We start from the raw sequence: 27,169 nt of genomic DNA, 5'->3' as shown, positions 1-27,169 counted from the left end.
CAGCAAGGTACATTGTTGAGGTGCTGGGTGATCGTTGGGTTTTCGTTGGCAAGAACACGTGTAAACTCCCTTGCAGTTTGCATGTCCCTTTGGCTATTTGGTGGCAGAATGTTTACCATAACATGGGAACCAGGGGATTGGTGTCGGTTTCAGTGTTCCAGGTTCTTATGTGTACGAGATCTCATACCAGGCTGATGTGCCGTACTCTGCCACTGTTGCAGCATGAGGTTTGCAGACAAACCGCCAGCATTTAAGGGGAGAAGCGGGTGCAACCGAGGTCGAACAGGTGGGTACGCTGTGACTGGAGGTTGGCGCCTAGGAGACGGAGATGGGGGGTGATGATAGGAGATTAATGGGACAACTGGAACCTGCCTGGTGGCAGCTTAAGTGGAAGCACGGGAGAACTCGGGATGAGCAGGGGGATTTCAGGGGGAGTGTGAGTGAGCAAGGAGAGTTGTTGCCGGGAACCAAGAGTGAAGATATCTCGCCGCTGCCGCTCCAGCCGTCAACGGAATCTCAACCCTCATGCCGTCGCCAGGCGGGTGTTGGCTGGACCCCCCGCCCGGGACAGACGGGTGAGCGGGTCTGAGGGAGCGTAGGTGAGGGCAGCGGTGGAGATGCGAAGTTGCTGTGTGCAGAGTCGCTGAGTGCGGAGACGCTGTGTGCAGAGTCGCTGAGTGCGGAGACGCTGTGTGCGGAGTCACTGTGCGCAGTCACTGTGTGTGAAGACGCTGTGCGCAGAGTCGCTGTGTGCGAAGACGCTGTGTGCAGAGTCGCTGAGTGCGGAGACGCTGTGTGCGGAGTCACTGTGTGCGGAGTCGCTGAGTGTGGAGTCACTGTGCGCAGAGTCGCTGTGTGCGAAGACGCTGTGCGCAGAGTCGCTGTGCGCAGTCGCTGTGTGCGGAGTCGCTGAGTGCGGAGACGCTGTGTGCGGAGTCACTGTGTGCGGAGTCGCTGAGTGCGGAGTCGCTGTGCGCAGAGTCGCTGTGTGCGAAGACGCTGTGCGCAGAGTCGCTGTGCGCAGAGTGACTGTGCGCAGAGTCGCTGTGTGCGGAGTCGCTGAGTGCGGAGGCGCTGTGTGCGGAGTCGCTGAGTGCGGAGTCGCTGAGTGCGAAGACACTTTGTGCGGAGTCGCTGTGTGCGAAGACGCTATGTGTGGAGTCACTGTGTGCGAAGACGCTATGTGCGGAGTCGCTGAGTGCGAAGACACTTTGTGCGGAGTCGCTGAGTGCGAAGACACTTTGTGCGGAGTCACTGAGAGCAGAGCTGCTAAGTGCAGGATAAGTGGGGTGCAGAATAGATAATAGCGGGGAGAAGTTAAGTCCTGTGTATGTGACCGAACCGATAGTTATAAGAGTGCCTATAACTGGCGCAAGAACAGGTGAATAAAGTGTAAGCAGGTGACTTGTTACAACGTGTCGGTGTGAGTCATTTTTGAAGACGCTACATTTGTATAACATTGATGACCGTGGCATGACCAACTGTGATGGTTACCGATGATGTTCCGTCACTTGTGGCGGCATACTTGAGAGCATAGTCCTTTTAAGCCTTGCGTTGATGAAGGAGACGAGGCCATATTTAGGGCGATGCACAGCTGTCAACCCATACGGCTTACCCGTTTTCATGTACAGGGAAATTGAAGTGTTCAGACCCATATGGCGTACAGCCGTTTCAATACGGGCAAAAAAAATGTCTATTTGTTTGTATTTCTCCCTTGTGATGGGACTTTGTAGGATGAACGTTGAGATTTATAAGAGCACGGGGTGACCAATAAGGCCTGAATTGGGCTCATAATAAGATAGGCACTGATAAGGGGTTGACAGGTTTGATGATAGATGGCAGAAACTAAGATAGAACCATTCTGGAACTTGCTATAAGCGTTGCAATCCTCAATGCGAGTCTCCTGCAAGGCGACGACATCAATGTCATTTTCCCCTTAGGTTTCTGGCCATCAAGTCACATTTAGGTTTTCAGGCATCCTTCAATGTTTAAGTGGTACACACGAAGACCTCATCCGATCGTTTCCTGCCCCTTTTTTTTATTAGTGCGGTATATAAGCTCCAAACGATCATATCTGAATTCAAATTAATGCGTTCATTTTGCCTACATGACGGCATTGGTTGTGTTTAAGGTGACACGAAAACACGTCTTTTTTTTGTGTGTGTGGCCAAAACTTGCAAAGGATTTGGCTCGCAAACCGTGGGGTTTATGTAAAAGAAAAGTAGTCTGCTACCACGCCATAAGCCCCGCGCTGAGCCAGCGCTATTCCGAATTCTCGTCCGTCACCTTTAAAGTAGTTTAATTAGCGATTTAGTGCTCTTTTTCGGTTATTCATTTCTTCAAAAGCACGTGCTCGACCCTACCAACTCACACGTGTTCGGTGGGGGGGGGGGGAGGGCCCCTACCAACTCACACGTGTTCGGTGGGGGTGAGAGGGGAATTATCTTTCGTGTGGACGCTGCACGCGGTAACACGCACAGATTTACAGCTCCCTTCAAACATTTATGACCATGATGACTGTTAATGACAGGGAATGAACCAACGTTTATGAAGAAATAGCCTTTTTTCTGTACTCTTGAGGCATAAGCAACCACGCAATATCAATTACTGCACAGGGGCAAACCAATAAATCTACCCAATTGCGTCTTCATTCCATCATATTTACGGGGGTCGAGCAGTGACGCCTGATTGGTGCGCATCTGCTCATAGGTACAGGTAGGCGAGAGAGTAATTTTGTATTCGTTGACTTTCATTCATTTGCTGCTATTGCTCGCAGCAAATGTTTGCACCAAAATAGCTGAACACCCTCGCAGTCGCTCCTAATGGCTCGTGTATTATACACGCGTGCATTTCCCCTCTCTCTTGTTTCTTTCGCTAAAGTCGCGTACATAGAAAACTATTATTTACAAACTTATTTAGTCTTTTTTTTGAAAGTTAGAGTGTGCGTGTGTACGTCCATGTGTGCGTGTGTACGTCCATATACAGTGTATGTGTGTGCGTTGTGTCTGTGCGAGTCCGTGTGTGTCTGCGTCAATGTGTGTATGTGACAGTCGCTGTGTTTGTGTACGTCCATGTGTGTGTGTGTGGTGTGTTTAAGTCGATGTGTGTGTGTAAGTCCATGTGTGTGTCGTAGTCGATGTGTGTGTAAGTCCATATGTGTGTGCGTAGTTCCATGTGCGTGTGAGTCTATGTATATGTGTGTTTAAGTCGATGTGTGTGTGGGTCCATGTGTGTCAGTCAATGTGTGTGTGTACGTCGAAATGTGTGCGTGAGTCCATGTGCGTTTGTAAGTCGTGTGTGTGTAAGTCGATGTGTTTGTGTGTGGGTCGATGTGTGTCAGTCCATGTGTGTGTGACTATGTATGTGTGTGTTTAAGTCCATGTGTGTGTGTGTGTGAAAGTCAATGTGTGTGTGAGTCGCTGTGTGTCTGTACGTCGATATGTGCGTGTGTAAGTCCATGTGTGATTAGTCGATATGTGTGTGTGTATAAGTCCATATGTTTGTGTGCGTGTAGTTCCATGTGTGAGTCTATATCTGTGTGTGCGTCAATGTGTGTAAGTCGATGTGTGTGTGTGTAAGTCCACGTGTGTATCTTAGTCGATGTGTAAGTCCATGTGTGTGCGTAATTCCATGTGCATGTGAGTCTATGTATATGTGTGTTTAAGTCGATGTGTGTGTGTGTGTGGGTCCATGTGTGTGTACGTCGATGTGTGCGTGAGTCCATATGCGTTTGTAAGTCGACATGTGTGTGAGTCTATGTATGTGTGTGAGTCGATGTGTGTGTGTGCAAGTCGCTGTGTGTGTGCGTCAGTCGATATGTGTGTGTCAGTAGATGTGTGTAAGTCCGGCAAAAACAACCCCATACCTCCTCGTGGTGCCGGACGGCAACGTTGTAGTGGGCAGTGCCGTGGGGGGAGGGCCAATGTAAATTGGTCTTTCCCCTCATGGCGATTAGTAACCACCACTGTGGCCACGTGGGGGCTCTGGACGCGAGTGAGGGGCTGGTAACCCATCCACCTTCAATTAATTACCACTAAACCACGAATGAAATGTTTAATTAATAAGTTTGTGCCGGAGGCCCCGGGGGGACATGTAGCCCGCATGCCCAGCCACCGCATGCCGAAACAGCTTTTGTTCGGCCGGATCGAGGGCGCTAAACGGGCGCAGCACGGGCTAGAGAAGAGATGGAGTGATGTGGTACAGGAGGACGTGGAGCTGAGTGGACTTGCCGATGACTGGTACCATCGGTGCCAAGATCGGCCTCTGTGGAGGAGGCTCGTGAAGGACGCTACTGGGCAGTTGGAGGCAGTCGCCCTCCAACAACAACGGAGGGCGGAGGAGCGACGCTCACAACAACGAGCGGAGCGCCGGGTGGCTAAAGCACAGCAGGTTGGCACAGTAGGGGGCACAGGTGGTGCATCAGCCAGTCATCTCAGTCAGTCGACCCGTGGCATCTGCTGGGTCTGCCCCGTGACCTCCTGCCAGCGGGCGTTCGACACTTCACGTGGCCTCAGGGTGCACATAGCCTGGCACAAGCGTCGTGGTGACGTCACCGCCACTTAGTGGCGAATGGCGATTGTTGTTGTTTTCGCCCGGGCAACGCCGGGTACTTCCCGCTAGTATCTAAATAAACAGGCATCAAAACAACTGGCAAAGATGGCAACAGGACGGGTTCGTTGTCTAAGATTGATATTTATTAGATAAATATTAGGTGGTCACATGGGCTAGTTGCAAGTACAGTACAGTACATGGGTGTGGGAGACTGAGAAACACACGTTAGAGGGCAGGGCACGACACACACACACAAAGTCACACTCGCTCAGACACACGCACACCTTCACACTCGCAGACTTAAGCCTCCTTACAACGCAGTTATGCACACACCCACACACCTTACACTCAGGTACGCGGTCATGCGCACTCACCCCTGTCCTCACCCACACACGTGCTTGCTACACACACACACAGCCACATTCAAACACACAAAACAGTCATACTCACGTACACAATTACACACACACACCGTTGTAGGCTGCACAAGCGCACGCTCAATTATCCTTAAATGCTCCGATTACGCTCCACACGCATTCACTCAGTCACACACACATTTCATTACACTCACGTTTATTTAAAATACACACGCCTAATACTCCCGCTCCCTCGCACTCGGTTACAATTACACATACACAGTCTTCGTGTAAAGCTCGCACGCCTTTAACACTCACACACGCGCGCGCGCGCACACACACACACACAATACCACACTTGCCATCTCCGCTATGTAATGCTATGTACGGCTCGAGCGCACACACACACACACACACCGACTGACTGGGAGGAGGAGGAGGAGGAGAGGGACACACACACACACAGGTGTGGGTGAAGACGCCACGATGGGTGGACAGAGAGAGCCGCGCCATTGGGAAGGAGTCGGGGGACGAGGATCGGTGGGGGCCGCTGAAACGAGACTCGCTGCTTTGGGGTCATTTTTGTACCCCACGGCAGACGACGAACCGGGCGAGGGCGTGGGTCACTCGCGCACGTACACACATAGATCTGGGATCTGAACCTGGCCTGGGGGGGGGGGGGGGAGGGTCTCCTTTAGGGTCAACTCAGCCTAAAAATTGGGTTCAACACAGGGAGCCAGGTCCAGCACTGTACGGGGCGGTGGGGGGGGGGGGGCAATTCTCATCTCATGGCGTCCCTCTCTGTAGCGCCACGTGTCCACCCGCCCCCCGCTCTTTCTCTCTCGCCGTGTCTCCCAAATATTCCACCCAAAACACGGGCAACGTCGTTTCTTCTGCTCGGTGTCTCCCTAACGTGTGTGTGTGTGTGTGGTGTTGTGTGGTGTGTATGTTACAGGGCGCGTGTGTCCGACAGGCCACTCCCCCACCCACCTCGAACCTCCCCCACCCCAACACCACCACCCCCTCAATTATTTAAACTTTATCTTCTTTGTGGAACTCGGGGAGGGGGGGGGAATGGGTAAGCTGCCATCGCCATAGAAAACCCAGGCGTGCTGGTGTGTGTGTGTGGACAAACCAACAAGGTCAGGAGAAAGTGGGGGGGGGGGGGTGTCTAGGGACTGTTATTTGGTGGTGGTGGGGGGGTAGATTTATACACCAGAGGGAGAGGGGGGGCATGGAGGTTGTCAAACAGGTGGACGGACACGCGCGGTGGTGTTGCTGATGGGAGTAGGAAGAGATGGGGGGGGGGGCAGGGGGTGGTGCCGGGTTGGTTACAGGGTCATCACACATGTTTCTGGGGAAGGGGGTTCAGTGGGTCACGAACCAGGAGGGAGGGAGGGAGGGAGGGGGGGGGCACAAACTGGGCAGGGGGGACCGGGGGGCACTTAGCCACTCGTAACAGCAAAACGTCTGTACAGCTGCCCTTACCAGGAGTAAGACGGGCGCACAACACGCACCCACGCGGACGAAAGGAAACGTAAAGGCGGCTCTGCGCGCACGCCCACGCACGCCCGCCCACGCACGCCCACGCCCACGCACAGGCACGCCCACGCACGCCCACGCACGCACTACGTGGTTAGTGTGAAGGGGTGGGGGGTGGGGGGGCTACCACGAAAGGACAAACACGACGCATGCAGGGAAGACCTGGGGAGACCAAGGTGGGTGGGGCGAGGGGCCAGGGAGCTGAATCCCATGTCAGGACTCTGGAAGGTGAGGTCTGGAGGTGTGGAGAAGGGGGATGGAGGGGAGGGGGGGTGGTAAGAGAGGAGATATGAGGCATCTGCATGTATTTACATATGACTATCGTTGGGATTTTTTTAAAGTTTTTTTTTTTACTTTTTGTAACCGGGGAGGGGCGGGGGGGGGGGTGTCACGTAACGCACGGCACATACTAACAACACGGGGAGTCGGGGGGTTGGGGGTTACACGTAAAAGCTGGGCTAGCTAAATCGGGTGGGCGAGGCCGGACCGCGGGTCGGAGGTCGGAGGTCGTGGGATTTGGGGGTTGAGAGGCCACGGCCCGGTCACACCACAACAACAACAACGACGACGACGACATCATCATCAGCAACGACGACACAAACAGGGCTAGCGACATTACAAAGTTTGCCTTTGGTGAAAAAAAAAAGAACCCCCCCCCCCCCTTCCCCCATCTCTCTATTATTTATTACTAAAAAGTTTCTATAAAATAACAAAAAAAAATAAAAACCTTCATTTAGAAGCATCACGAGTTTGGTTTTCAAATTAAATACAACATATACCAAATAAAAACGTAGTTTCATAAAATAACGGGCGCTCAGTGGCAGCGCATGCACCCAATTCATGTGGTTATTGCAGTGTTTGCTGGCGGGGGGGGGTCAGGGGGGAGGGTGGGGGTCGGGGGTTGTGTCCTGGGGGGGAACGAGGGGGGTGCAGACCCTGGCTCGGGGCGGCAGGGAGAGGCTGGAGTCACCCAGACGAGAGGGTGCGGGCCTGGGATTCACTGACGGGAGGGGAAGTGTCCCTCCCCTCTGGTCCCCTTCACAGGGGTCGTCGGGGATCGTGGGATCGACGGAGCAAAGGAGCGAGCGGGGGCAGCACCACCAGACTGCGGCAGCCGGCAGCCACGGGAAGTGAGCGTCGGCCGGAAGGGGGTGCCGGCTGCGGGTGGTGCCGCGCGCCTCGGCTTTGTGCTTTAAGCGAATCCCTTTTTTGTTGCGCCGACATCGCCGGCTCGCGACGGTGACGAGCGAGCGACGAGGACGAGAGAGCCATGGGCACGACGGGGGCTGGGGCACAAGCTGCCGTCCGTCCCCCCCCCCCCCTCGTCCCCCCCAACACGCTTCACGTCGAAAATGTCTGCCGCCAGCAAGCGCGGCGTGTGCGTCGTCCCAGTTCCTCTCCCTCTGCCGACCTGTCCAGCCCCGCCATTTCTCCGTCTGCCTCTGTCTTCCCCGTTTCCCTTCCGCTCGCGGTTGCTCCCCTTGTTCTCTGCCTCGCGCCCTCGTTGTGTGGGTGGAGAGGAGACTTGAGCGGCCGCTCTTGTCCACGCGGTGGCCGTTTGTGCTTTACAGAGTCCGCGGAGCGGCCGCTCGGGGGAGTGCGGGAGGATCGTCGAGGCCACTGGGGGCTGACACTGCTGCTGCTGCTGCGATCCTCGGGTGAGGAGGTGAAGCATTGGTGGTGGTGGGGGGGGGGGGGGGAAGGGGGCGACGGGTAGGGTTAAGTTCGCAGGGCACAGAGAGTGAGGGAGGGTTCAGGAAGCACAGCCCATCGCGGGGTGCGTGGGTCCTGGCAGCCTCGGCTCGGGAAGACGCAGCGAAGGTGAGAACACGAGCCCACCCCGTGTGCTCCTCTCGTACTATCATGCCGAGCAGGTCGGTCAAGAGTTCCATCCGCGGAGCGAAGGAGTCGCCGTTCCTGGTCACATAATCCCAGCTGTCCAATAAGATTGCAGAGACGCGGTAGTTTGAGCAGGGGTGGCGGGCGGCCGGTTGCGTCACGTGACCGCCAGCCAGAGACGAAAGTCGCGCGGTCACGTGCCGCCTGCCCGGGCTACGTGCCGGCAGTCGGTCCTAGGCCAGTCACGTGATGCTGGCCGGTACATCGTTCGCGAGGTCGGACACGGAGCCGATGACGGGGGGGGGGGGGGGGGGGGCGGGTGACGGGGAGGTGGAGAAGGGAGGGGGCTGAGGGCTCATGGTTAAGGGTTGGGGGTCGGGAGATGGACAGAAGCGGGCGGGCTCGCTCAGCTGTTCTCGAAGAGAGACAGCAAGTCGTCGTTGCTGTTGTTCGGGAGGTCCGAGGGGTCAAGGTATGATAGCAGCTCATCGGGATTGGTCAAGTCCGGCAACAGCTGCGCGCACACAGACAAGCATATTGCAACCAGAACGTTAACAGAGTCTGCTGTCAATGTTGAAACATTTTACATTTCTATTGCCTCCAAAGTCAATAAAGTTCGCACCACTTCCAAGGAGGTAAAAAAATGGAATGTGGAATTTACACTACAGCTCAAAACTAGAAACATCGAAACAGGCACTCCTGCACACGCATTTGTGTGAAACCAAGTTTCCCTTGCAGAAGAGGGTCTCTCAATGGGTTGAATTGATCTCCTGGTCAAATAAATGATACAACATTTCAGCAAGAAACCACTCCGACGTTTGAACCATATTTTACCTCAGACATCGGCGCTTACATCAAGAAAACGAAACGTCCTTCTGGAGCTCTAACAGCGAGCAGTGGAACATCGCATCTTGCCAAAGAATAATCCCAAACTACGATGTCAAATGCTTCATCATTTTCCTTCAACACTTATTCCTCACCTAACACTGAAGGGCACCTGTGCTTTATGCGCGATAACTGTGGTGACCAGGTTGTCATGTAAACTCGCTAAAATAAACGAATAAATAAATACAGCAATTTGTAACTCGCTGCACAGGCTTTGTTGTAGAAGAAGACGCAGAAAACCACAGACAAGCGGGAAAGCAGCCATAACCGCCGCCAAAAATTGGCCAAGCTTTGTGGTCCTATATTGGGTTGTTTGGCCAACTCCATGAATTCTCACTCATTGAAGAAACCGAAATATCCAGTGAAATCCTCGTAAAGACGGAATGCAGATGTAAATAACCCCACTTGCTATACTGCCATACCCCGAGACGTCAGGAGATGGCAACCTCGCACCGCAGCGGGTTTGGGTATTTCACAAACGTGTGTGATCCACTAACACTCGCTGCCGCCTTCTTGTAGGCTTGCACCACCGCCACCCGGCTACGCTTGGGAACACTGGAATCGCTGGCTTCAAATAACGGAGCTCAGCGGTTCCGGCTCGGCATCACCGACAAAGATTATTATGAATGACCCTAAGCAAGAGATTAAGCCTCAAAGCCTGAACTTCGCCTAGGTCTGAACGGTGTTAGGTCGTCTCTGACACGATTGTTATTAATCTTACTGCCCCATTTCGGCCACCTCTCATTTGGTTTCGGAAGAGTCGGGGGATAGGGAGAGTGACGGAGATAGTGGCACTCACATCCAACGATGGTTCTGGGACCTCTGGGGTTCCACCTCCACCACCCGGCCCGTCCAGACCTGGGTTGAAACCCAGCTCAGGTGGGGGCGCCGACTGGGGTTGCTGTTGTGGCCCACCATGGTGCAGGCCGCCCCCCTGCCCGCCGCCGTGCATGCCATGTTGCTGCTGTTGTTGCTGTTGCTGCTGCTGCTGCTGTTGTTGCTGCTGCTGTTGTTGTTGCTGCTGCTGTTGCTGCTGCTGCTGGTGTTGTTGTTGCTGGTGCTGCTGCTGTTGTTGCTGGTGATGCTGATGGTGCTGTCCTCCCATTGGTGGGCCCTGACCCGGCTGCATTGCATTGTGGGGCTGCTCAGGGCCATGTGGATGTGAGTGAGACATCTGGGAGGGGGGTAGGAGACGAAGATGGAGAATGCGCACACACACATGCACAGACATACAGGGGGACGCACAGACATTCATAGTTGAGGATAGTGAATCGGATAGTGTGCGGGATAGTTTTGGTTTTACACTACAAAGGTAAAGAGTCTGTGTTCAATTTTGTGTCAGGATAAAGAGTAACATTTGGCAGTGGGTTTAAATCCGGTTGCAGGGTTAGGATAACATTTTGGGTTTGGGATAGTGTTGAGACTAGTGTTAGTGATGGCGTTGGTGACAGTGTTAGGGATAGTATTACACATAGTGTGCAGGTCAGGGTTAGTGATAGTATTGGGGTGAGTGTTGTTGGGGCTGGAGGGGCCCACCTGCTCGGGAATTCCATCAGGCGGGTGCGAGAGTTGGGGGCCGCTCATGAAGTCGTTGAGGGCCGGTGCTGCCGAAGAACCTTGCGGGAACTCTCCAAAACCGCCCTGGGCAGCGTAGCTGTTGCCTGCATGGTGGTGCGACGCAGATATACAGTTAGTGAGTGGATGGGTCAACAGGTAAGTGGACGGATAGATGGGTGGATGAGTGAACTGGTGGGCAGCTGAGTGGATGGGTGTATGGGTGGGTGAGTGTTTGGGCGAGTGGATGGTAGGGTGAGAGTTGGTTGGTACGTGGTTGGGTGGCGAGTTGGTGGGCAAGTAGACAAATGAGATCGTGTATATGGGTAGTCGGAGAGTCATGCGGGTAGGTTAGACAGGTTGGTAAACATGTGCGCAGGCAGGCAGGTAGAGGGGTCTGCAGGCGCGTGGGCGCGGTGAATGCACGGGCGGGTTACGCGCCACAGACGGCATCGCGGGCCGGCGTGCCGGGCGAGCGCGCACGCAGGCGAGCCGGCCAAGCGGCCAGGCGGGTGAGCCCGAGTGGCTGCGTGCGTGCGCCCACCCTGGTGAGTGTACTCGGAGGGGTATCCGGCGGGGCCTAGCGCGGCGATGGTCTCCAGGACGTTGGGCAGCGCCGTCTGGCTGGGGCTGGTCGGCTTGAAGCGCTTGGCGAGCGGCCCGTCGGGGTCCTCCTTCACGTGCACGTCCGACTTGATGGGCACGGCGCGCCAGCTGCACGTCGGGTCGATGGTCACCTCCTCGACCTCCGTGCTGCAGGGGGACGTGCGGGCACGAGGGGGGACGCGGGACAACGAAGTGAGAATTTGGGCCAACTTGAGCGCAGATCAGAAATGAATGCGATGGTTTTTTTTGTGCAGTCATTGGGGACCAGGCCGAGACCGTCAGCTCACAGCACTTGAGAGCCCGGTCTGTGAGTCTCTATGCGAGTCTACAGGTGTCTAAGTAAGTAATTTGTTTTTTTTGGGTCACTCTGAGAGTCACTGGTGACCAGGCTGAGGACACAACAACTCACCACGCTTGAGAACCCGGAGGTAACCGCGGTGAATCTCGGCGTCTCTGACCTCCGGAGCCACCCGGCCACCTTCAGCATGGTGCGCTACAAACCCGGCGACCCAAGTTCGATTCCCGCTCAAGGCCAACACCAGCGACGATTATATGAACCCGTCCTGGGCCTCCCCTAGGTTGACTCAGCCTCAAATGAGTACCTGGTGCGGTGTGTAAACATCTCCACTGGGGAGACAAAGGCGGCCGGGCGTGGTGTTGACCACCCAACCCATCGTGTGCCGTGCCGGCCTTCGTAGGTGCTGCCCGCTAACAGCACTTTCCCCAACAGTCTGTTAAGGCTACACAGGCGATCTTTGTGTGTGCGTGTGTGAGAAGAGCGCTCACTTGCGGATGGCGTCCAGGATGCCCCACATGTACTGATCCACCTCCAGGCCCTCCAGCAGCGCCGTTTTACTGCGAGCACAGATCACGACGGCACGGAGTTAAATGTAAAACGGTGTTTGCGATAGAATGACGCTTGGTTAGTCTCTGATAATGTATTTAACAACCTCAGATGGCGATGTTGGTTGTTATATATATATATTTTTTTATTATCACGATGGGTATTTTACCCAGGAAAGCCTCACACGGAGTCTCAGGAGGGTCCTGCCACCTTTTCACACGAGAGGACGATGTTGCCGTGTGTCATCTCGATTGAGTAAGCAGAAGGTACTTTTTCAGCACTGGGTGTAACATTGTGCGAATTCTTTTTAGCTTTGGAAGGAAACCGAGAGAGGCTATATATGGGGGGGGGGGGGGGGGGACGCTTGTCTTTGTGTGCGAGTCTTACTTGCACACGGGGCAGCGCCAAGTGCCACGCTCGCAGTTCAGCTGCAGATAGGACTCGAGGTCGAAGCACTGACGGGGGAAAACGCAGACGCCAACACACGTGAGTACATGACGCCGCGCACCAACACGCCCCAACGCACGTTCACGTTCCACACTACGTTCTTCAGTTACGCAGTCGTTCGCCCCACTTGGGACACCTGCCTCAGCGTCTCGTGCTTGCCCCAAGGTATTGCAGCAGCAGGGGGCGTTTCTCGACGGTTCGACCGCAGGCCAACCAGTTCTCATAGAGACGGCGCACACTTTCGCGCGAGCCGCCGCGCGATTTTTTTGACACCGCGCTCGCCACGCGCCTTCTCGTACTCCGGCGCGCGCTTCCGCACCGGCACGACGAACCTGCACGTGCTTGCAGTCCTGTCCCCGCGCGGGTAGCGTGATCCTGCGGAAGGTGATGGGGCACTTGAGCGACACCTTGATGGCCGTCTGCTCCACGCCGTCCTCTCCGTTGAGGCCGCTCCCCGACGACACGGCCACTGATGAGAAGTTACGTTTTACTGCACGCCGTGCACACGCACGCACACGAGCACACACACACACACACATGTAGCCATACAGATGCGCACAGGTGGCCCCCTTGTAGCCTTTAACAGACCGTTGTTGGGGGGGGGGGGCGGGGGGAGGCAAGTGCCATTAGCAAGCACGTGCTACAAAGGCCTGCAGGATGTGGCGTGGCCAAAGCACAACCCCCTGGGCTGCCTTTTGTCTCCCCAGTACAGTACCGATGTTAAGATTGCTGCGCCAGGTATTCTTTTTTAAGTCAAAACAAACACAGGGGAGAGGCCCAGGACCGGCTCTCACCACTGATGTCAGCCGTGGCTGGGAATCCAACTGGGTGTGTTAACCAGCAGTGCGTGAACCACTAGGCCACTGCTCACCCAAGTTATAGATATACACACATGGGGGCACAAACACAGACGTATACATTGATGTGCGCGCACACACATACGCAGACACACACAAATGCACTCAGGCCTATCTTAGAGTACCGTGCATGTCCCATGAATGGGTAATGGTGCTGTGCAATGTGACTAGATGTATAATGCAGTACATATCAGTGCGGGTCATTTCAAAGTGCAATGCAGCTCAGCGAGTGATGGATAAGTGCGTGGGTCATTTGCGTGGTGCAGTGTAGGTCGGTGTGTGTAGGTCAGTGTAGTGCAGTGTGGGTCAGTGCGGGTCACTCCATATGGTACATTACGAATCAGTGCGTGTTAGTGTGGGTCACTGTGCGGTGCAGTGCGGATCGCAGCGTAAGGTCACAGCGTGGGTTGCTGCTGCAACTTCGTGGTACCCTGAGGAATCGGCGTGGGCCAGTGTGCTGAAGTGCAGGTCACGCCGTGGTGCAGTATAAATCAGTGCGGGTCAGCGTGGTGCAGTGCAGGTCAGAGCGGGTCACTCTGCGGTGCAGTACACATCAGGGCAGGTCACTGCGTGGGTCAGTGTGGGACTCACTCTTGGTTATGCAGTGCTCGGCGGGCAGGAGGCGCTTCTTGAGCAGCCCCTGCAGCACGGAGCGAACCGTGGGGCGGTGCACCAGTTGCAGCACGAACAGGTGTGACTGCAGGACACGCACACACACAGACACAAACATATTTTTTAGTTAAAGCTTTCGTGACTGCAGTAATTCATATTCTTAGCTCTTTCGGTAAAGTCACGTTGAAGGGAAACAATTAAATAATAAAATATATAAAACAATTACAATTCTCACGACGTTTCCACCATAACACAAACGGTCGTCATCAGGTGTGAAAAAACCGACACACCTGATGACGACCGTTTGTGTTATGGTCGAAACGTCGTGAGAATTTTTATTGTTTTATGTAGATTTTATTATTTTATTGTTTCCCTTCAACGTGACTTTACCGAAAGAGCTAAGAATATGAGACACAAACATCTCTCGAGCAGCTGCAGCACACACACACATGCACACGTCTCTCTTAGCAGACTGCAACACGCACACACGTCTCTCTAACAGACTGTTGGACTGTTGGACAAGTACGGTTAACGAGCAACTATTAAAGGTCAGCACGGCGCACGAAGGCACAGGGTGGCAAGCAACATTCCTGGATTTCATTGTTTCCCCAGTGCTTATGGTTTCACACATCGCACCAGGTACTCGATTAAGGCTGGGTCGACCCAAAGGAGGCCCGGGATCGGTTATGATATAACTCGCCAATGGTGTCAGCCGTGGCCTGGAATCAAACTCAAGATGCCTAATTTGTAGTGCGGTACGCCAACCACTGTGCCACCACTCACCACTATACAGACACGCACACACACGGTTAGCAAAGCCGGGAGTCACAAACATGAACCCAGCCACCTGTGTGCACACTCGGCACCAGGCGCTCTTCCGATGCCACACGAAGGATGGAGACCGTCATGATAGAGACGCGCCTGCGTCTATTGCTAGATGCTCTCTCACGTGACTGCGAGTGCGAGAAGCGAGTGTGGTGCGAGTGCGAGGAGCGAGTGTGAGTGTGGGGTGTGAGTGTGGGGTGCGAGTGTGGGGTGCGAGTGTGAGTGCGGGGTGCGATTGTGAAGCGCGAGTGTGGGGTGCGATTATGGGGTGCAAGTGTGAGTGTGGAGTGCGAGGTGTGAGGTGTGGAGCACGCGTTCGCTCGCGCACGTGCGAGTGTGTCGCATGATTGTGCATGCGGAGCACGTGTCTGCGAGTGCGAGCGCGTTTGCGTGTTGCGAGTGCGGCGAGTGCGACTCACGCAGCAGCAGGCCGTCACAGTGATCTGGATGGTGTTGCGGCCGGGCTGGCACACGTGCTTGAGGTGCAGCGGCTTGTGCGACGTCTTGTTCTCCCCGCGCTCGATGTTGAGCGGCGTCGCGTTCACGCTCACTTGCACGGACGCCGGCCAGTTTGTGTGCATCTGCCGGTCCTCGTGGTGGTAGCACTTGAACTGAAGCTCCAGGTCCGGCCTGAACGGGCCGCGGGGAGGAGGGAGGCACCGCACAACAGGAGCGAGGTTCAGGTTTAGTTAAGGACTAGGGTTAGAACTAGGGCTAGGGTTAGTGCTAGGATTAGGGATAGGGTAAGGACGAGGGCCAAGTTAGTCTTAGATATGGGCCATGGATTTGCTTTGAGGTCAGGCTTTTAAGGCTAACAGGAAGCTGTGGGTCTGGACGAGGGTCTGGATCAGGAAAAGGTTCTGGGTCAGGCTAGGGGCTTAGCTTTACTTAGGGTCAAGGTGAAGGCTAAGGTTCTAGGATTCGGATCGAGGTTTGAGCGACCGTGGTAAGGGCACGTGGAGGTGGACGCCGCGGCCGCGTGAAGTGCGGCGTCTCCCGCAACGCGAGTGGAGTTGCACGAACGTGCGGCAAAGCGTGTGACTTGGGATGGGCCCAGTGCAGAGTGCACGGTGTAGAGCGTGCAGTGGTGGGGTGTGCGGAATTCTGGGTCACCTCCACATGAGAGTCTGATGCACGGACTGGCGCAGGTGGAACACGTGGTTGGACACGGCGAGGTTGTGCTCCAGGCGGAACGGCTCCAGCACGATTCCGTCCCTCACCGGGAACGTGAGACGCAGTTCATCCCCGGGGTTCCCTGGACATGGGGGGGGGGGGGGGTTGCAGGGAGGGGCGGGGTGGGGTCAGCCACGCACACGCGCACAGCCACGTGCAACGAGATGGGCGACGCGCAGATTAGGTTCCATCACAACACATCCATCTATCTGGCACAACTATGAGACGACTTCACATCCAGTTTGGAATTCTCACAATAGTTGCCAATCTATAAATCTCATCAAGTATGCATGTGTGACGTGTGTCTGCATGTGTGCGTACGTGTCGTGGGGAGCGGTAGTGTAGCGGTTAGCGCGCTGCGCTATGAACCTGGCGACCCGGGTTCGATTCCCGCTCACAGCCAACACCAGTGACGATTATCTGAACTGGTCGCGGGCCTCCCCTAGGTCGACTCAGCCTCAAATGAGTACCTGGTGCGGTGTGTAAACATTGCCACTAGGGAGACAAAGGCGGTCGGGCGTGGTGCTGGCCACCCACCCCCTCGTGTACCGATCCGGCCTTCATTGGTGCTCGCTAACAGCACTTGCCCCTACAGTCTGTTAAGGCTATACGGGGGATCTTTGTCTTTGAACGTGTCCCACGTGTCCTTGTGTGTGAGACCATGGGTGTTCGTCAACGTGTAGGAGTCGGTGTCCACATGCCTGTGTGCACGCGTGTGTGTGCACGCGTGTGTGTGCATACACACACACGCGTGCACACACACACGCGTGCACACACACACGCGTGCACACACACGCGTGTGTGTGCACGCGTGTGTGTCCAAAAATGTATTGAGGCTATGCGGGTGACCTTTGTCTTTGTGTGTCCATGTGTGTGTGGATCAAGAGTACACGTGTCCAGGTGCAATTATCGTTATCCGTGTTTCCGCGAGTGAGTGTGTTTGAACCCGTGTGCGTGCGTCTGTGCGTGTAGACACCCGTGTTTTTGTGCGTGTGATGACTGATCTCGGTCAACCAATGGCACCTGGGTCTGTCCCCTGACCTCCTGCCAGCGGACGTTCGACACTTCACGTGGCCTTAAAGTGCACTTAGCCTGGCACAAGCGCCCTGGTGACTTCACCGCCACTTAGTGGCGAATGGCGATTGTTGTTTTTGTTGTGCGTGTGCGCCTACGCGTGCGTGCGTGCGTGCGTGCGTCGCCGTTCCTCTCGCCGTCGTGTGATCGGCACTCACCTGTCGGGGGGACCAGACCCAGCTTGACGTCGGGGGGGTACGGCGGTTTCACGTCGGGTGGGTAGTGGGGCTTCACGTCCTGGCTCGGGGACAGGTACGGCGGCACGTGGCTCCCCGGGGTCACCGGCGGGGTCGGGTTCCCGGGGATCGGGGAGTGGGGGTAACCGGGCATCCCCCTCGCCTGCACCATGCGCACACACACACACACACAAAAGATCCGCCGTATTTGCTTTAACCAACTGTTGGGTCGAGAGCTGTTTGCGAGCACCAATGAAAGGCGGCACGGAGCAAGTTGGGGGTGGGCTCGGGGGAGTGGTGGGCACAGCACCACGCCCAGCTGCCTTTTGTCTCCACAGTGTTCATGTTTCTACACATCGCAGTAGGTACAAATTTAAGGCTGAATCGACCTAGCGGAGGGCCAGGACTGGTTCTGAGGGCCTTGAGCTTAGACTTGAACAGAGGCAGGGAGTCGATAGCACAGACGGTTGGGGGAGCAGAGGGGAATGAGCGACCTCCTACTCGGTGAAGGTTTACTTGTGGACTTGGATGTTGGAGTGCAGAGTGTGTGGAGAGAAGTGAGATGAGGGGGAAGTTGTAGGGAAGGGCGAGTCCATGGAGGATCGTGGTGCATGCCACGCATGTGTGGAGACGTACCCCAGGGTACGCTTGCTGTCCATAGCCATAGCTGCCCGCAGGGAAGCTGGAGTTCTGGGTGCTGTACTGATCCTGAGGCTGCGCACACACACGCGCACACAACGACAATGGACACCATCCTATGAGCATGGTTAAAAGCACGCAGTTAGCGAGCCGGCACGTGACACTTGGCATAATACTGTTGCGATTATTCTCGGCCCTCTTTGTCTTCCCAGCGCCAATGTTGATCTCGTACAGTGCCAGATCGTAAATTATGCCCGAGTCAACCTTGGGGAGGTCCTGAATGTGGTCGTACCATTGTGAGGTTACTCCACTGCCATTCATTGCCTTGTATACGAGTGAGGCCACTGTGATATCAACAGATTGCCGTAAGGATGCCTTGGCTGTAACTTTGAAGTCCTCACTTTCTCATGAACATCGTTTTAGAGCTTGCGTCGGGACAGTCCAGGACAGCCAGCCTAAGTGCTTCGCATTAAAGATGGGCGCGTGACAATGCTATCAACAACACTGCCAAAACTGTGCAAATGAGACGAAAAACACGCAAACCAATGCAAACGAGATGGTAAAAATCAAGACACAAAATAAATTATTCTGGAATCGGTGCGCCACCTCTTGTTACAACTCATCATACCGCTCGGTGGGGTGCGAATCGTTATGCCCGAAGCGGTGGTGAGGTCACGTCGCCGCGGCATGTGTGCCAGGCTAGGTTCACTCCGAGCAGGACGATCGACGTCTTAAATGAGAATCAAGAATCTTTATTTAGACTGGAAGAAATCCGGAGAGCTACGAAGCTCTTCTTTCACAGATGTCCGGTAGGTTCACAGATGTCCGGTAAGTTCACAGATGCCACCAGGCCGCATACAAGCAGAGCGACCGTCAGGGGTGACCCACGTACCTTGTAGTACTGGCTCATGCTGGGGTTGGGATACTGGCCCATGGCCGGGTTGGGCGGGTACTGCCCGCCCGGTTGCCCGGGCAGCCGCTGCCCGGGGTAGACCGGGGAGGCCAGGGTTCGCTGAGGGGCCGCTTGCGGGAACTGACCCCCTTGGGCTCCTCCATACTGAGGACCTCCACCAGGATACTGGGGCCCATAGCCCTAGACACACACACAGACACACATATGCATATGTTAGCAAAGACAAAAGATCCCAGTATAGCCGACCGCAGGCTGCTTAGGGCAAGTGCTTCGAGCGAGCACTTAGAAAAGCCGGCACACAAGGAGGTGGGTGGCCAACACCGCACCTGGGTGCTTTTATCTCCCCAGTGTTCATGTTTGCACACCACACCAGGTAGTTATTTAAGGCAGAGTCAACCAACAGGGAGCCCAGTGTTCCGTTGAACGAAACACGTTAAGTATAAATTTTACCCCCCATTTAATTATTTTAAGCGGCGCGATTTAAGATCGCTGTTCACTTCGGGACGTTTTTACAACGAGACGCAGGACCCGCTTGAGAGGTCACTGCTCGCCGCTGGTAGCCGTGGTCGGGGATCGAAACCCGATCGCCGGGTCCGTCCCGCGGTGAGATAACCGCTATGCCACCGCTCCCCCCATGTACAACCAACGACACCACACTCTGCACGCGCACGTGTGCACCACGAGGAGGCCACTGCCAGTTTAGTTCTGTATTTATAGCAGTAGATTTGTGTCTCGAGGGATTTTCTACAGCTTTCTGCCGCGACGGTTATTATTAAAGCCCAGGCCCACCAGCGCCTGCTATTTGCGTCTCGCATCTCATTTATTTATAGCCACCTGTTGGCTTGTTTAGCCGGCCTATTTCTGGTTGAGCCACTACAAGTTGGTCAAGCCCGTCCCACGACTGAGCCTCCGTTTGGCCATGCGGAGGGCGCCCCCCTTTAGGGGCTGCGCGTGTCCAAGGGCAAAAAACGCAACTCCGTGTTCTCCTGTGTCTCCCGTCATCCGCATGAACCTCATGGCATTCAGCCCCCCCCCCCCCCTAATACCATGTCCCTCCACCGGCCCACAGACCCTCTATGATTCATCATAACCCACCCCCCCCCCCCCAATTCTCCTATGCCCACAATGCCACATTTAATTGGCCTCCGTTGCCAAGTACCCCCTCCCCCCCGCACGTGCCCCACACACTGTGCCTACCCCACACGCCCCCCCCCGCCCCTCCCCTCCCAATCCTCACCTCTCCCGGATAGGCGCGCTTCATTCCCATCTGCGGGCCGACGCGCTGTGCGCCGTGCCCGGGGGGGTACCCGCCCCCCGCCTGCTGCCCCATGCGCTGCCCCGGCGGCGCCGGGTACAGGGGGCCCAGGCCCGGAGGCCGCGACATGCCCTGGGGGTTCATGGGGCCCGACATGCCGGGCCCCCCGCGTGGCCCCGGCTGGCTCAGGAACTGGTTCTGGTAGGGTTGCCCGGGGCCCATCTGGAAAGAGGAGCAAACCTGTAGGGGGTGGGGCACAAAGGTGGTGGGGGGGGAGGGGGGGACACACCAAAGTGAAGAGGGGAGTCGATATGAGACGCGTGGAAGAGAAAGTGTACCCGCAAGAGCAATTGTAGGTCAATGCTACTGCAGTGGTAGAGGCTATGCCACAATGGTGAACACAGTAAAGCCTTGGATTGCGAGCATAATTCGTTACGGAAACGTGTTTGTAATCCAAAGCACTCGTATATCAAAGCACTCGTATGTCAGTTGTGATCACGTGACGCTCGGCAGACAAAGCGTACACGTACACTGCTCGTATTGCAAGACCCTCGCTCGTTTATCAAATTAATATTTATTTAAAATGTTTGCTCGACTTGTAAAACACTCGCAGATCAAGTTACTCGCAATCCAAGGTTTTACTGTACAATTAAGTGGTATGCCCTAAGCCAATCCTGTGATTGCAGTGGTACAGGCTGCACTGCACTACCGTAGTGAACACAGTGGTACGTTCCAAGCCAAATTCTGTGAACGTAGTGGTACAGGCCATACTGCACTAGTGAGCACAGTGGTACGCTCCAAGCCACCCCTCCGAATGTCGTGGTACAGGCTCTGCTGCACTAGAGTGGAGAGTGGTATGCTCCAAGCTCCCCTATAAATATAACTCAACACATTTGTCTATAATAACATGTCATGTGCTATGAAGAAGGGCCATTGACCGAAGAGTGACAAATTGTATATTTTTACTTTCAAGACCACCGTTTTTTTTTTTTACGAATGCGTTCAGTTAATTATTTGTGCTTGTGCAGTATCACCAAAATTATCAGATTACGTCTGAATCTAGTGGTACAGACTATGCTGTACTAGTAAATACAACACAGTGGTACGCTGCAAGCCACTGCTGTGAATGCAGTGGGGTACATTCCTTGTCCCCCACACCCAACCACTGCAGTACACATTTGTGTGTGAGCATACATGCAAACAGACGTGCGCACACGCAGACTGTGCAGTACTGACCCTACACCCCCCGTGATCGTAGTGGTATGTTCCGTGTGCCACCCCCTCGGGTTCAATGGTACGCACCGCTCCGTACTGGCCCATCTCTTGGTTTTGTTTCTCCTGGAGGGCGGCAACAGTTGCCGTGGCGGTGGCTGTTGCCGTGGCAGCCGCCGCGGCAACAGCAGCGGCAGCAGCAGCTGCTGCGGGCTGAGGAAAGCTACCGCGTGGTTGAGAGCTGCTCACACACATCATCACCAACATCATCATCAACATTCATCATCTCTATTCATCACCAATATTAACATCACTATAATCATCACCACCAACACCAACCTCTTCAACATCACCATTGCTAATATCACCATCATTATCTTCACACGAATCATCATCATCACCACTATCATAACTATAATCCAACATCACCATCACCGCTAACGTCACCAATCATATGACCACCACCAACACTGTCACCAACACTGATCATCATCACCATTTTCATCACAACCGCCTCCAACACACCTCTGTCATCACCTTCACCGCAAGCATCGTTATCACAAACTCGCCGTGATCACCACCACCACCACCACGGCCAAAGTCGGTCACCACTGTTGTCATAGTAACTCGATGTCCTCGGCACTCGACTCCCATCCCCCCACCTCTGACCCCGTTACCCCTGAGGCGGACATCCGCGAGAGGGATAACCGCGTCCCCCTCTGACCCCGTGCGCCCTCCTCACCTGCCAGGGTATCCGGCCCCCGCCCCGGGGTAACCGCCGCGGCCGTACATCCCCTGCTGAATGTACATCTTGCCAGCGTTGCCTCCGCCGCCCTGGAAGGGTTGCTGCTGATTGGAGAACTGGGGCGACGTCATGCCGGGGTTGTTGCCTGGCAGCCCCGGATTGTTGGACATGGGGTTTCCCAGAACCTGTAAAGCAGGCGATCGGGGCGATGGGGGGGGGGGGGGGCGCATATGCACACGCGCGTTTGAAAAACGAGCGGGCGATTAATTCGTGAAGACGGTCGTTTGTCTGTTTGTCCGGAAATCCTCGAGACTGGTTTTCAGGAGGGTCCCTGCCTGTTTGCGTTTGTAAACTTACTCGCTGCCGAGGGCAAGGCCGAACCGCACGGTTGCGTGCGCAGCGAGCGACTTAAACCAGTGACATCGTTAAACCCAGTTACACAGTAAAACCCAAAGCTAAACCTGGTCAAAGTTAAGCTATGTTAGTTGCAAATGCAAAGTTCAAACCAGTTGTAAGCACACACACACACACACGCGCGCGAGCATGCGCACACATGCAAAGTCCCCCTATATGGCCTTTAACAGACTGTTGGGGCAAGCCCTGTTAGCGAGCACCTATGAAGGCCGGCATGGCACATGAGGGCCCTGCTGCCTTTGTCTCCCCAGCCGAGTCAAACCTAGGGGAGGCCCAGGACCAGTTCGGATATTCACTGCGCTATGGACTCGGCGAGCGGTTTTCGACCTCGGGCCGCTGGGTTCGTAGCGCAGTGCATCAACTGCGCCACCGTTCCCCACGGCACATCGATGCCACCCTCCTCGTGCCCCCCCCCCCCTGCCCCCCACCCCTTCCACACACGCACACACACACCCTAGAGTCGGATCAAGAACAGGGGAGGGAGGCGCAATTATCCCCACTGCCCCCCCTCTTAGTCCCGCCGCCGATGCACACACACGCACTTGCGTGCACAGACACGCACGCTCGCTCGCTCGCGCGCGGTCAAACGTGTCCACTCTGCAGGCACGCGCGTTGATTTCACGGAGCCAAATTAGTCGTCAACCGGCGCTAATTTAAATTTTCGCTCCAATTTTCCCACTAATTACACGTTTTTAATTCTTAGCGCAAATTTAGTTTGAGTTGACTTCATTTTACCGCGCACGCGCGCCACCAGACGAGACAGCTCCCGCTGCTGGTGTTGAGCATCAAGAGGTGCGACGCTGCGTGGGGGGCTCGTGAACGCGAGTGGGGGTTCGGGTGGGGGGGGGGGGGGCCCTGATGAAGATGATGATCATCATCAAAACAATGAAAGAGTCAAGAACCCCGGTGATGTCACGTCAACGGCGAAGGTGTCGCCGCCCTCGAGTGAGTTAATTCTCAGGTGGCGGTCTTGATCCTGTGATGATAATTCCACATTACTGTGGTTGGGGCCAGTCTATCCACAAGTCAACCGCCGTTCACGCATTACCGACACATGATCTCAAGGCCTTCTAACCCGAGTCAGTATGGTCCCGCGGTGGTGCACATTTGTCAATAACACTGTGGCCTGAATACAAAATATTAAATGGGCGACGTTCTATATACTTTTCACACGGGCCAAAGAGGCCTCTCTCTGTGTGTGCTGTGCGAGAGACGAAAGGCCTCCGTCCCACGTGCTCCGTACAAGGGCCATTGCCCGAAACACGTTGCCAACTCTGTAAATTTTTGCTTACTAGGCAATGCAAGTCGCTGTATTGTCACGGGCCGCGCCGTGTTGTTGTTTGGCATGCGTCGCGTACACGCCGTGGCGTCCCTTGTGTTACACGTGTTTCGTCGGATTAATCGCTGCGCGCCGGCACGCGCCCGCTTGTGTCCTCTGCGTGCCCTGGGTCTCCCTCGTGAAAGACGTGCGGATCACAGTGGGGCTCTCTCTTTCTCGCGCGGTTAAATAAAGAACTCCGTCTGTCTAAACACTGCCTGCGAGGCGTATCACAGTTGGAGATCGGCGGAGAGTCGAGTCCGGGAACGAACGTCACGAGTTCATCCTCTGTACCGCGCACCAACAGCCTTGGCTAAGGACAGATGATCGTGTGAACATTGGCGGCCTTAATAGGCACTTGCCAACAGCATTTTCAACAACAGTCTGGGGGATCTATATCTTTGTACACATTTCTCGTGCATGTGTACGTATGTGCCGGGAGAGGTAGTGTAGCGGTTAGCATGCTGCGCGACCCGAGTTCGATTTCCGCTCACAACCAATAACAGTGGCGAATATTTGAACCGTTCCTGGGCCTCCCTTAGGTTGACTCAGCCTTAATTGAGGCAGTATAATTGGGGAGACAAAGGCGGCCAGGCGTGATACTGGCCACCCACCCCCTGGTGTGTCGTTTTTCCGAACTTCATAGTTGCTCGCAAACAGCACTTGCCCCAAAAACGTGGTAAGGCTATACGGGGGATCTTCATCTTTGTATCCATTTGTACGTGTGTGTGCATAAGCATGTGTGTACGGGTGGGGTACATGTGTGTGTGTGTGTGGTGTTGTGTTATTTATCAGTTTAGTTTAGTATTTTTTTATAGTTTAGTATTTCTCAACCACGTTATGTATGCTGATGATTTGGTAATAGCTGCTCAGTTAGAGGAGGAGTTGGAGACGCTGCTGCTGAGACTGGAGCGTGCCACTAAGAGGTGGGGCCTTACCATCAGCCCCACCAAAACTAAGCACCTGCCTGGGTATTTTGTACCATCGGACACTCCACCCCCACAACTCCCAATCGGTGATGGGGCAGTTGTGGAGAGAGTGGAGAGTTTCCCATACCTGGGCAGTGTGCTTATGACTGGCTCCAGTTTAACAGCAGAGGTCTCACTCCGAATCAGTCGAACGGCAATATCTTTTCATCGGTTGCGTAACGCTGTGTGGAAGCTACCTGGTCTGTCGCTCCGCACTAAGCTTCAGGTCTTCTCGGCCACGGTCATTCCCTCCCTTCTCTACGCTTGCGAAACGTGGACCCCCCTAATGGAACATCTTCGCTGGTTAGAAACATTTAGGCTGGCCTGCCTACGATCCATCCTGGGTTTAACCAGACTGGATTCTGTGAGGAGCTCACAAATCCTTGAAAGATCTGGTTAGAAACATTTAGGCTGGCCTGCCTACGATCCATCCTGGGTTTAACCAGACTGGATTCTGTGAGGAGCTCACAAATCCTTGAAAGATCTGGGCAAGGTCCCATCGGTGAGCTCCTCCGGCGGGCAAGGCTGCGATGGCTGGGTCATGTAGCCCGCATGCCCAGCCAACGCATGCCGAAACAGCTTTTGTTCGGCCGGATTGAGGGGGCTAAGCGGGCGCGGCACGGGCTAGAGAAGAGATGGAGTGATGTGGTACAGGAGGACGTGGAGCTGAGTGGACTTGCCGATGACTGGTACCAGCGGTGTCAAGATCGGCCTCTGTGGAGGAGGCTCGTGAAGGATGCTACTGGGCAGTTGGAGGTAGTCGCCCTCCAACAACAACGGAGGGCGGAGGAGCGACACTCACAACAACGAGCGGAGCGCCGGGTGGCTAAAGCACAGCAGATTGGCACAGTAGGGGGCACAGGTGGTGCATCAGCCAGTCATCTCAGTCAGTCGACCCGTGGCACCTGGGTCTGCCCCGTGACCTCCTGCCAGCGGGCGTTCGACACTTCACGTGGCCTCAGGGTGCACATAGCCTGGCACAAGCGTCGTGGTGACGTCACCGCCACTTAGTGGCGAATGGCGGTTGTTGTTTTTGTTATTTATCACACTGCACGACGGACGTTCGGTGACCTTGCTGTAAAAGTTGTATCTGACCTGTCCTAGACTCCCCTAGGTTGACTCAGCACCTGGTGCTGTGTGTGAACATCAGCAGTGAAGCGACAAAGGCTTTAGGGAGTCGAGCTGGCCATACCACACCCCTGTGTGCAGCGATGGCTTAATAACATTACTCATCCCAAAAGTTAAATCGGGAGCTGTTTTGTCTTTTGTGTGCATAAATGGTCAACTCTGCCTTAAATGAGCGCCTGGTATGGTGTTGTAAACAGTATAATTGGGGAGACAAAGGTGGCTTGGCATAGTACTGGCTACCCACTTAGTCTTTTGTGCACGTATGGCTGAGTGAATGTGTACGTGTGTGTCTTTGTGCGCGCTCATTGACTTGTGTGTGTGTGTGCATGCGTACATGCATATTCGAGCATGTGTCTGTGCGTGTGTGTGTGTCCGTTGCCTATCGCTGCGGCTAAAAATACGCGCGTGACTCTGCGCAGTGATAGCCGTGGGCGCAGAGCACCGAATGGAAATTCTGAACTTGGCCTCGGTCGCTCCTGACGCACGTGGGCAGAGTGCGTAGGACACGGCTGGCACGTGTCCCGTGTCCGCGCGGGTGCGTGCAGTGAGTCGCGGTGGCGCGGTGCTCGGCCTGCTGCTCTACGAACCTGGCGACCCGAGTTCGATTCTCGCTTACGGCCAACGTCAAGCGAAGAACATCTGAACCGGTCCGGAGCCTCCCCAAAGTCCCTATGTCGACTCAGCCTTACATGACCGCCTGGTGGCAGTGTGTAGCAAATGTCAGCACTGGGGAGACAAAGGCGGCCGGGCACGATGCTGGCCACACCACCCCCTCGTGCGCCGTGTTGTTGTTCAGTGGCGCTCGCTAACGGCATCACCTTCCCCAAGTCTGCGTCGGGCTACAGCGGGGATCTTCATCTTTTCTCACTGCGCACATGGAGGCCTACACACACACGTGCACTCTGTGTGTGCGCGAGTACGCCACCTGGCTCTGCGTGGTGTTGGTGACACCCCACACTGTGGTGACGACGGAGAGCGACCCCGGCGGCTGGTTCGGGTTCTGTGGCCACGGCACGGACTCGTTGTATGTGAATGGCCCGTCCCTGCGATCGCGCACACACGCACACACGCACACACGCAAACGTACACGTACAGACACACGCAGTGAGTCTTGAGCAGGTCACCCCAGCAACGGCGCTCAGTCGCAATGCCGGGCTTGACGCGGCCGCTTTACGAACTCATAATATTTTACGCGATGTCACAATTAATTATAGTCACGCTATCGGGGCTACGAAT

General features: G+C 55.1%; 1 protein-coding gene across 5 annotated transcripts in view; it reads right to left on the bottom strand.

The window, feature by feature from the left end:
• Nucleotides 1–4,672: 4,672 nt before the first annotated feature.
• Nucleotides 4,673–27,169, bottom strand: part of ZMIZ1 (zinc finger MIZ-type containing 1) — a 159,935-nt gene continuing 137,438 nt past the window's right edge. For 3 of the 5 annotated variants that reach the window (XM_076065584.1, XM_076065585.1, XM_032949562.2), the window contains 17 exons: nt 26,859–26,976; nt 22,103–22,290; nt 21,385–21,601; nt 20,131–20,388; nt 18,873–19,073; nt 17,978–18,055; nt 17,324–17,504; nt 16,032–16,173; nt 15,338–15,548; nt 14,073–14,178; nt 12,957–13,114; nt 12,565–12,632; nt 12,120–12,188; nt 11,272–11,480; nt 10,710–10,834; nt 9,973–10,347; nt 4,673–8,802 (listed from right to left, as the gene is read on the bottom strand). In XM_076065584.1, coding sequence (XP_075921699.1) covers nt 8,695–8,802; nt 9,973–10,347; nt 10,710–10,834; nt 11,272–11,480; nt 12,120–12,188; nt 12,565–12,632; nt 12,957–13,114; nt 14,073–14,178; nt 15,338–15,548; nt 16,032–16,173; nt 17,324–17,504; nt 17,978–18,055; nt 18,873–19,073; nt 20,131–20,388; nt 21,385–21,601; nt 22,103–22,290; nt 26,859–26,976 — 2,812 coding nt within the window. In that variant the 3' untranslated portion in view covers nt 4,673–8,694. The remainder of the gene's footprint in view (nt 8,803–9,972; nt 10,348–10,709; nt 10,835–11,271; nt 11,481–12,119; nt 12,189–12,564; nt 12,633–12,956; nt 13,115–14,072; nt 14,179–15,337; nt 15,549–16,031; nt 16,174–17,323; nt 17,505–17,977; nt 18,056–18,872; nt 19,074–20,130; nt 20,389–21,384; nt 21,602–22,102; nt 22,291–26,858; nt 26,977–27,169) is intronic. The other 2 variants (XM_076065586.1, XM_076065587.1) reach the window with 2 other exon arrangements.

Source organism: Petromyzon marinus, chromosome 8, assembly GCF_048934315.1.
Source record: "Petromyzon marinus isolate PM22_M1 ecotype Great Lakes invasive population chromosome 8, UKy_Petmar_22M1.pri1.0, whole genome shotgun sequence".
Lineage (NCBI taxonomy): Eukaryota > Metazoa > Chordata > Hyperoartia > Petromyzontiformes > Petromyzontidae > Petromyzon > Petromyzon marinus.
The sequence above is the reverse complement of the archived record's forward strand: the minus strand, read 5'-3'. Positions and strand labels throughout refer to the sequence as shown.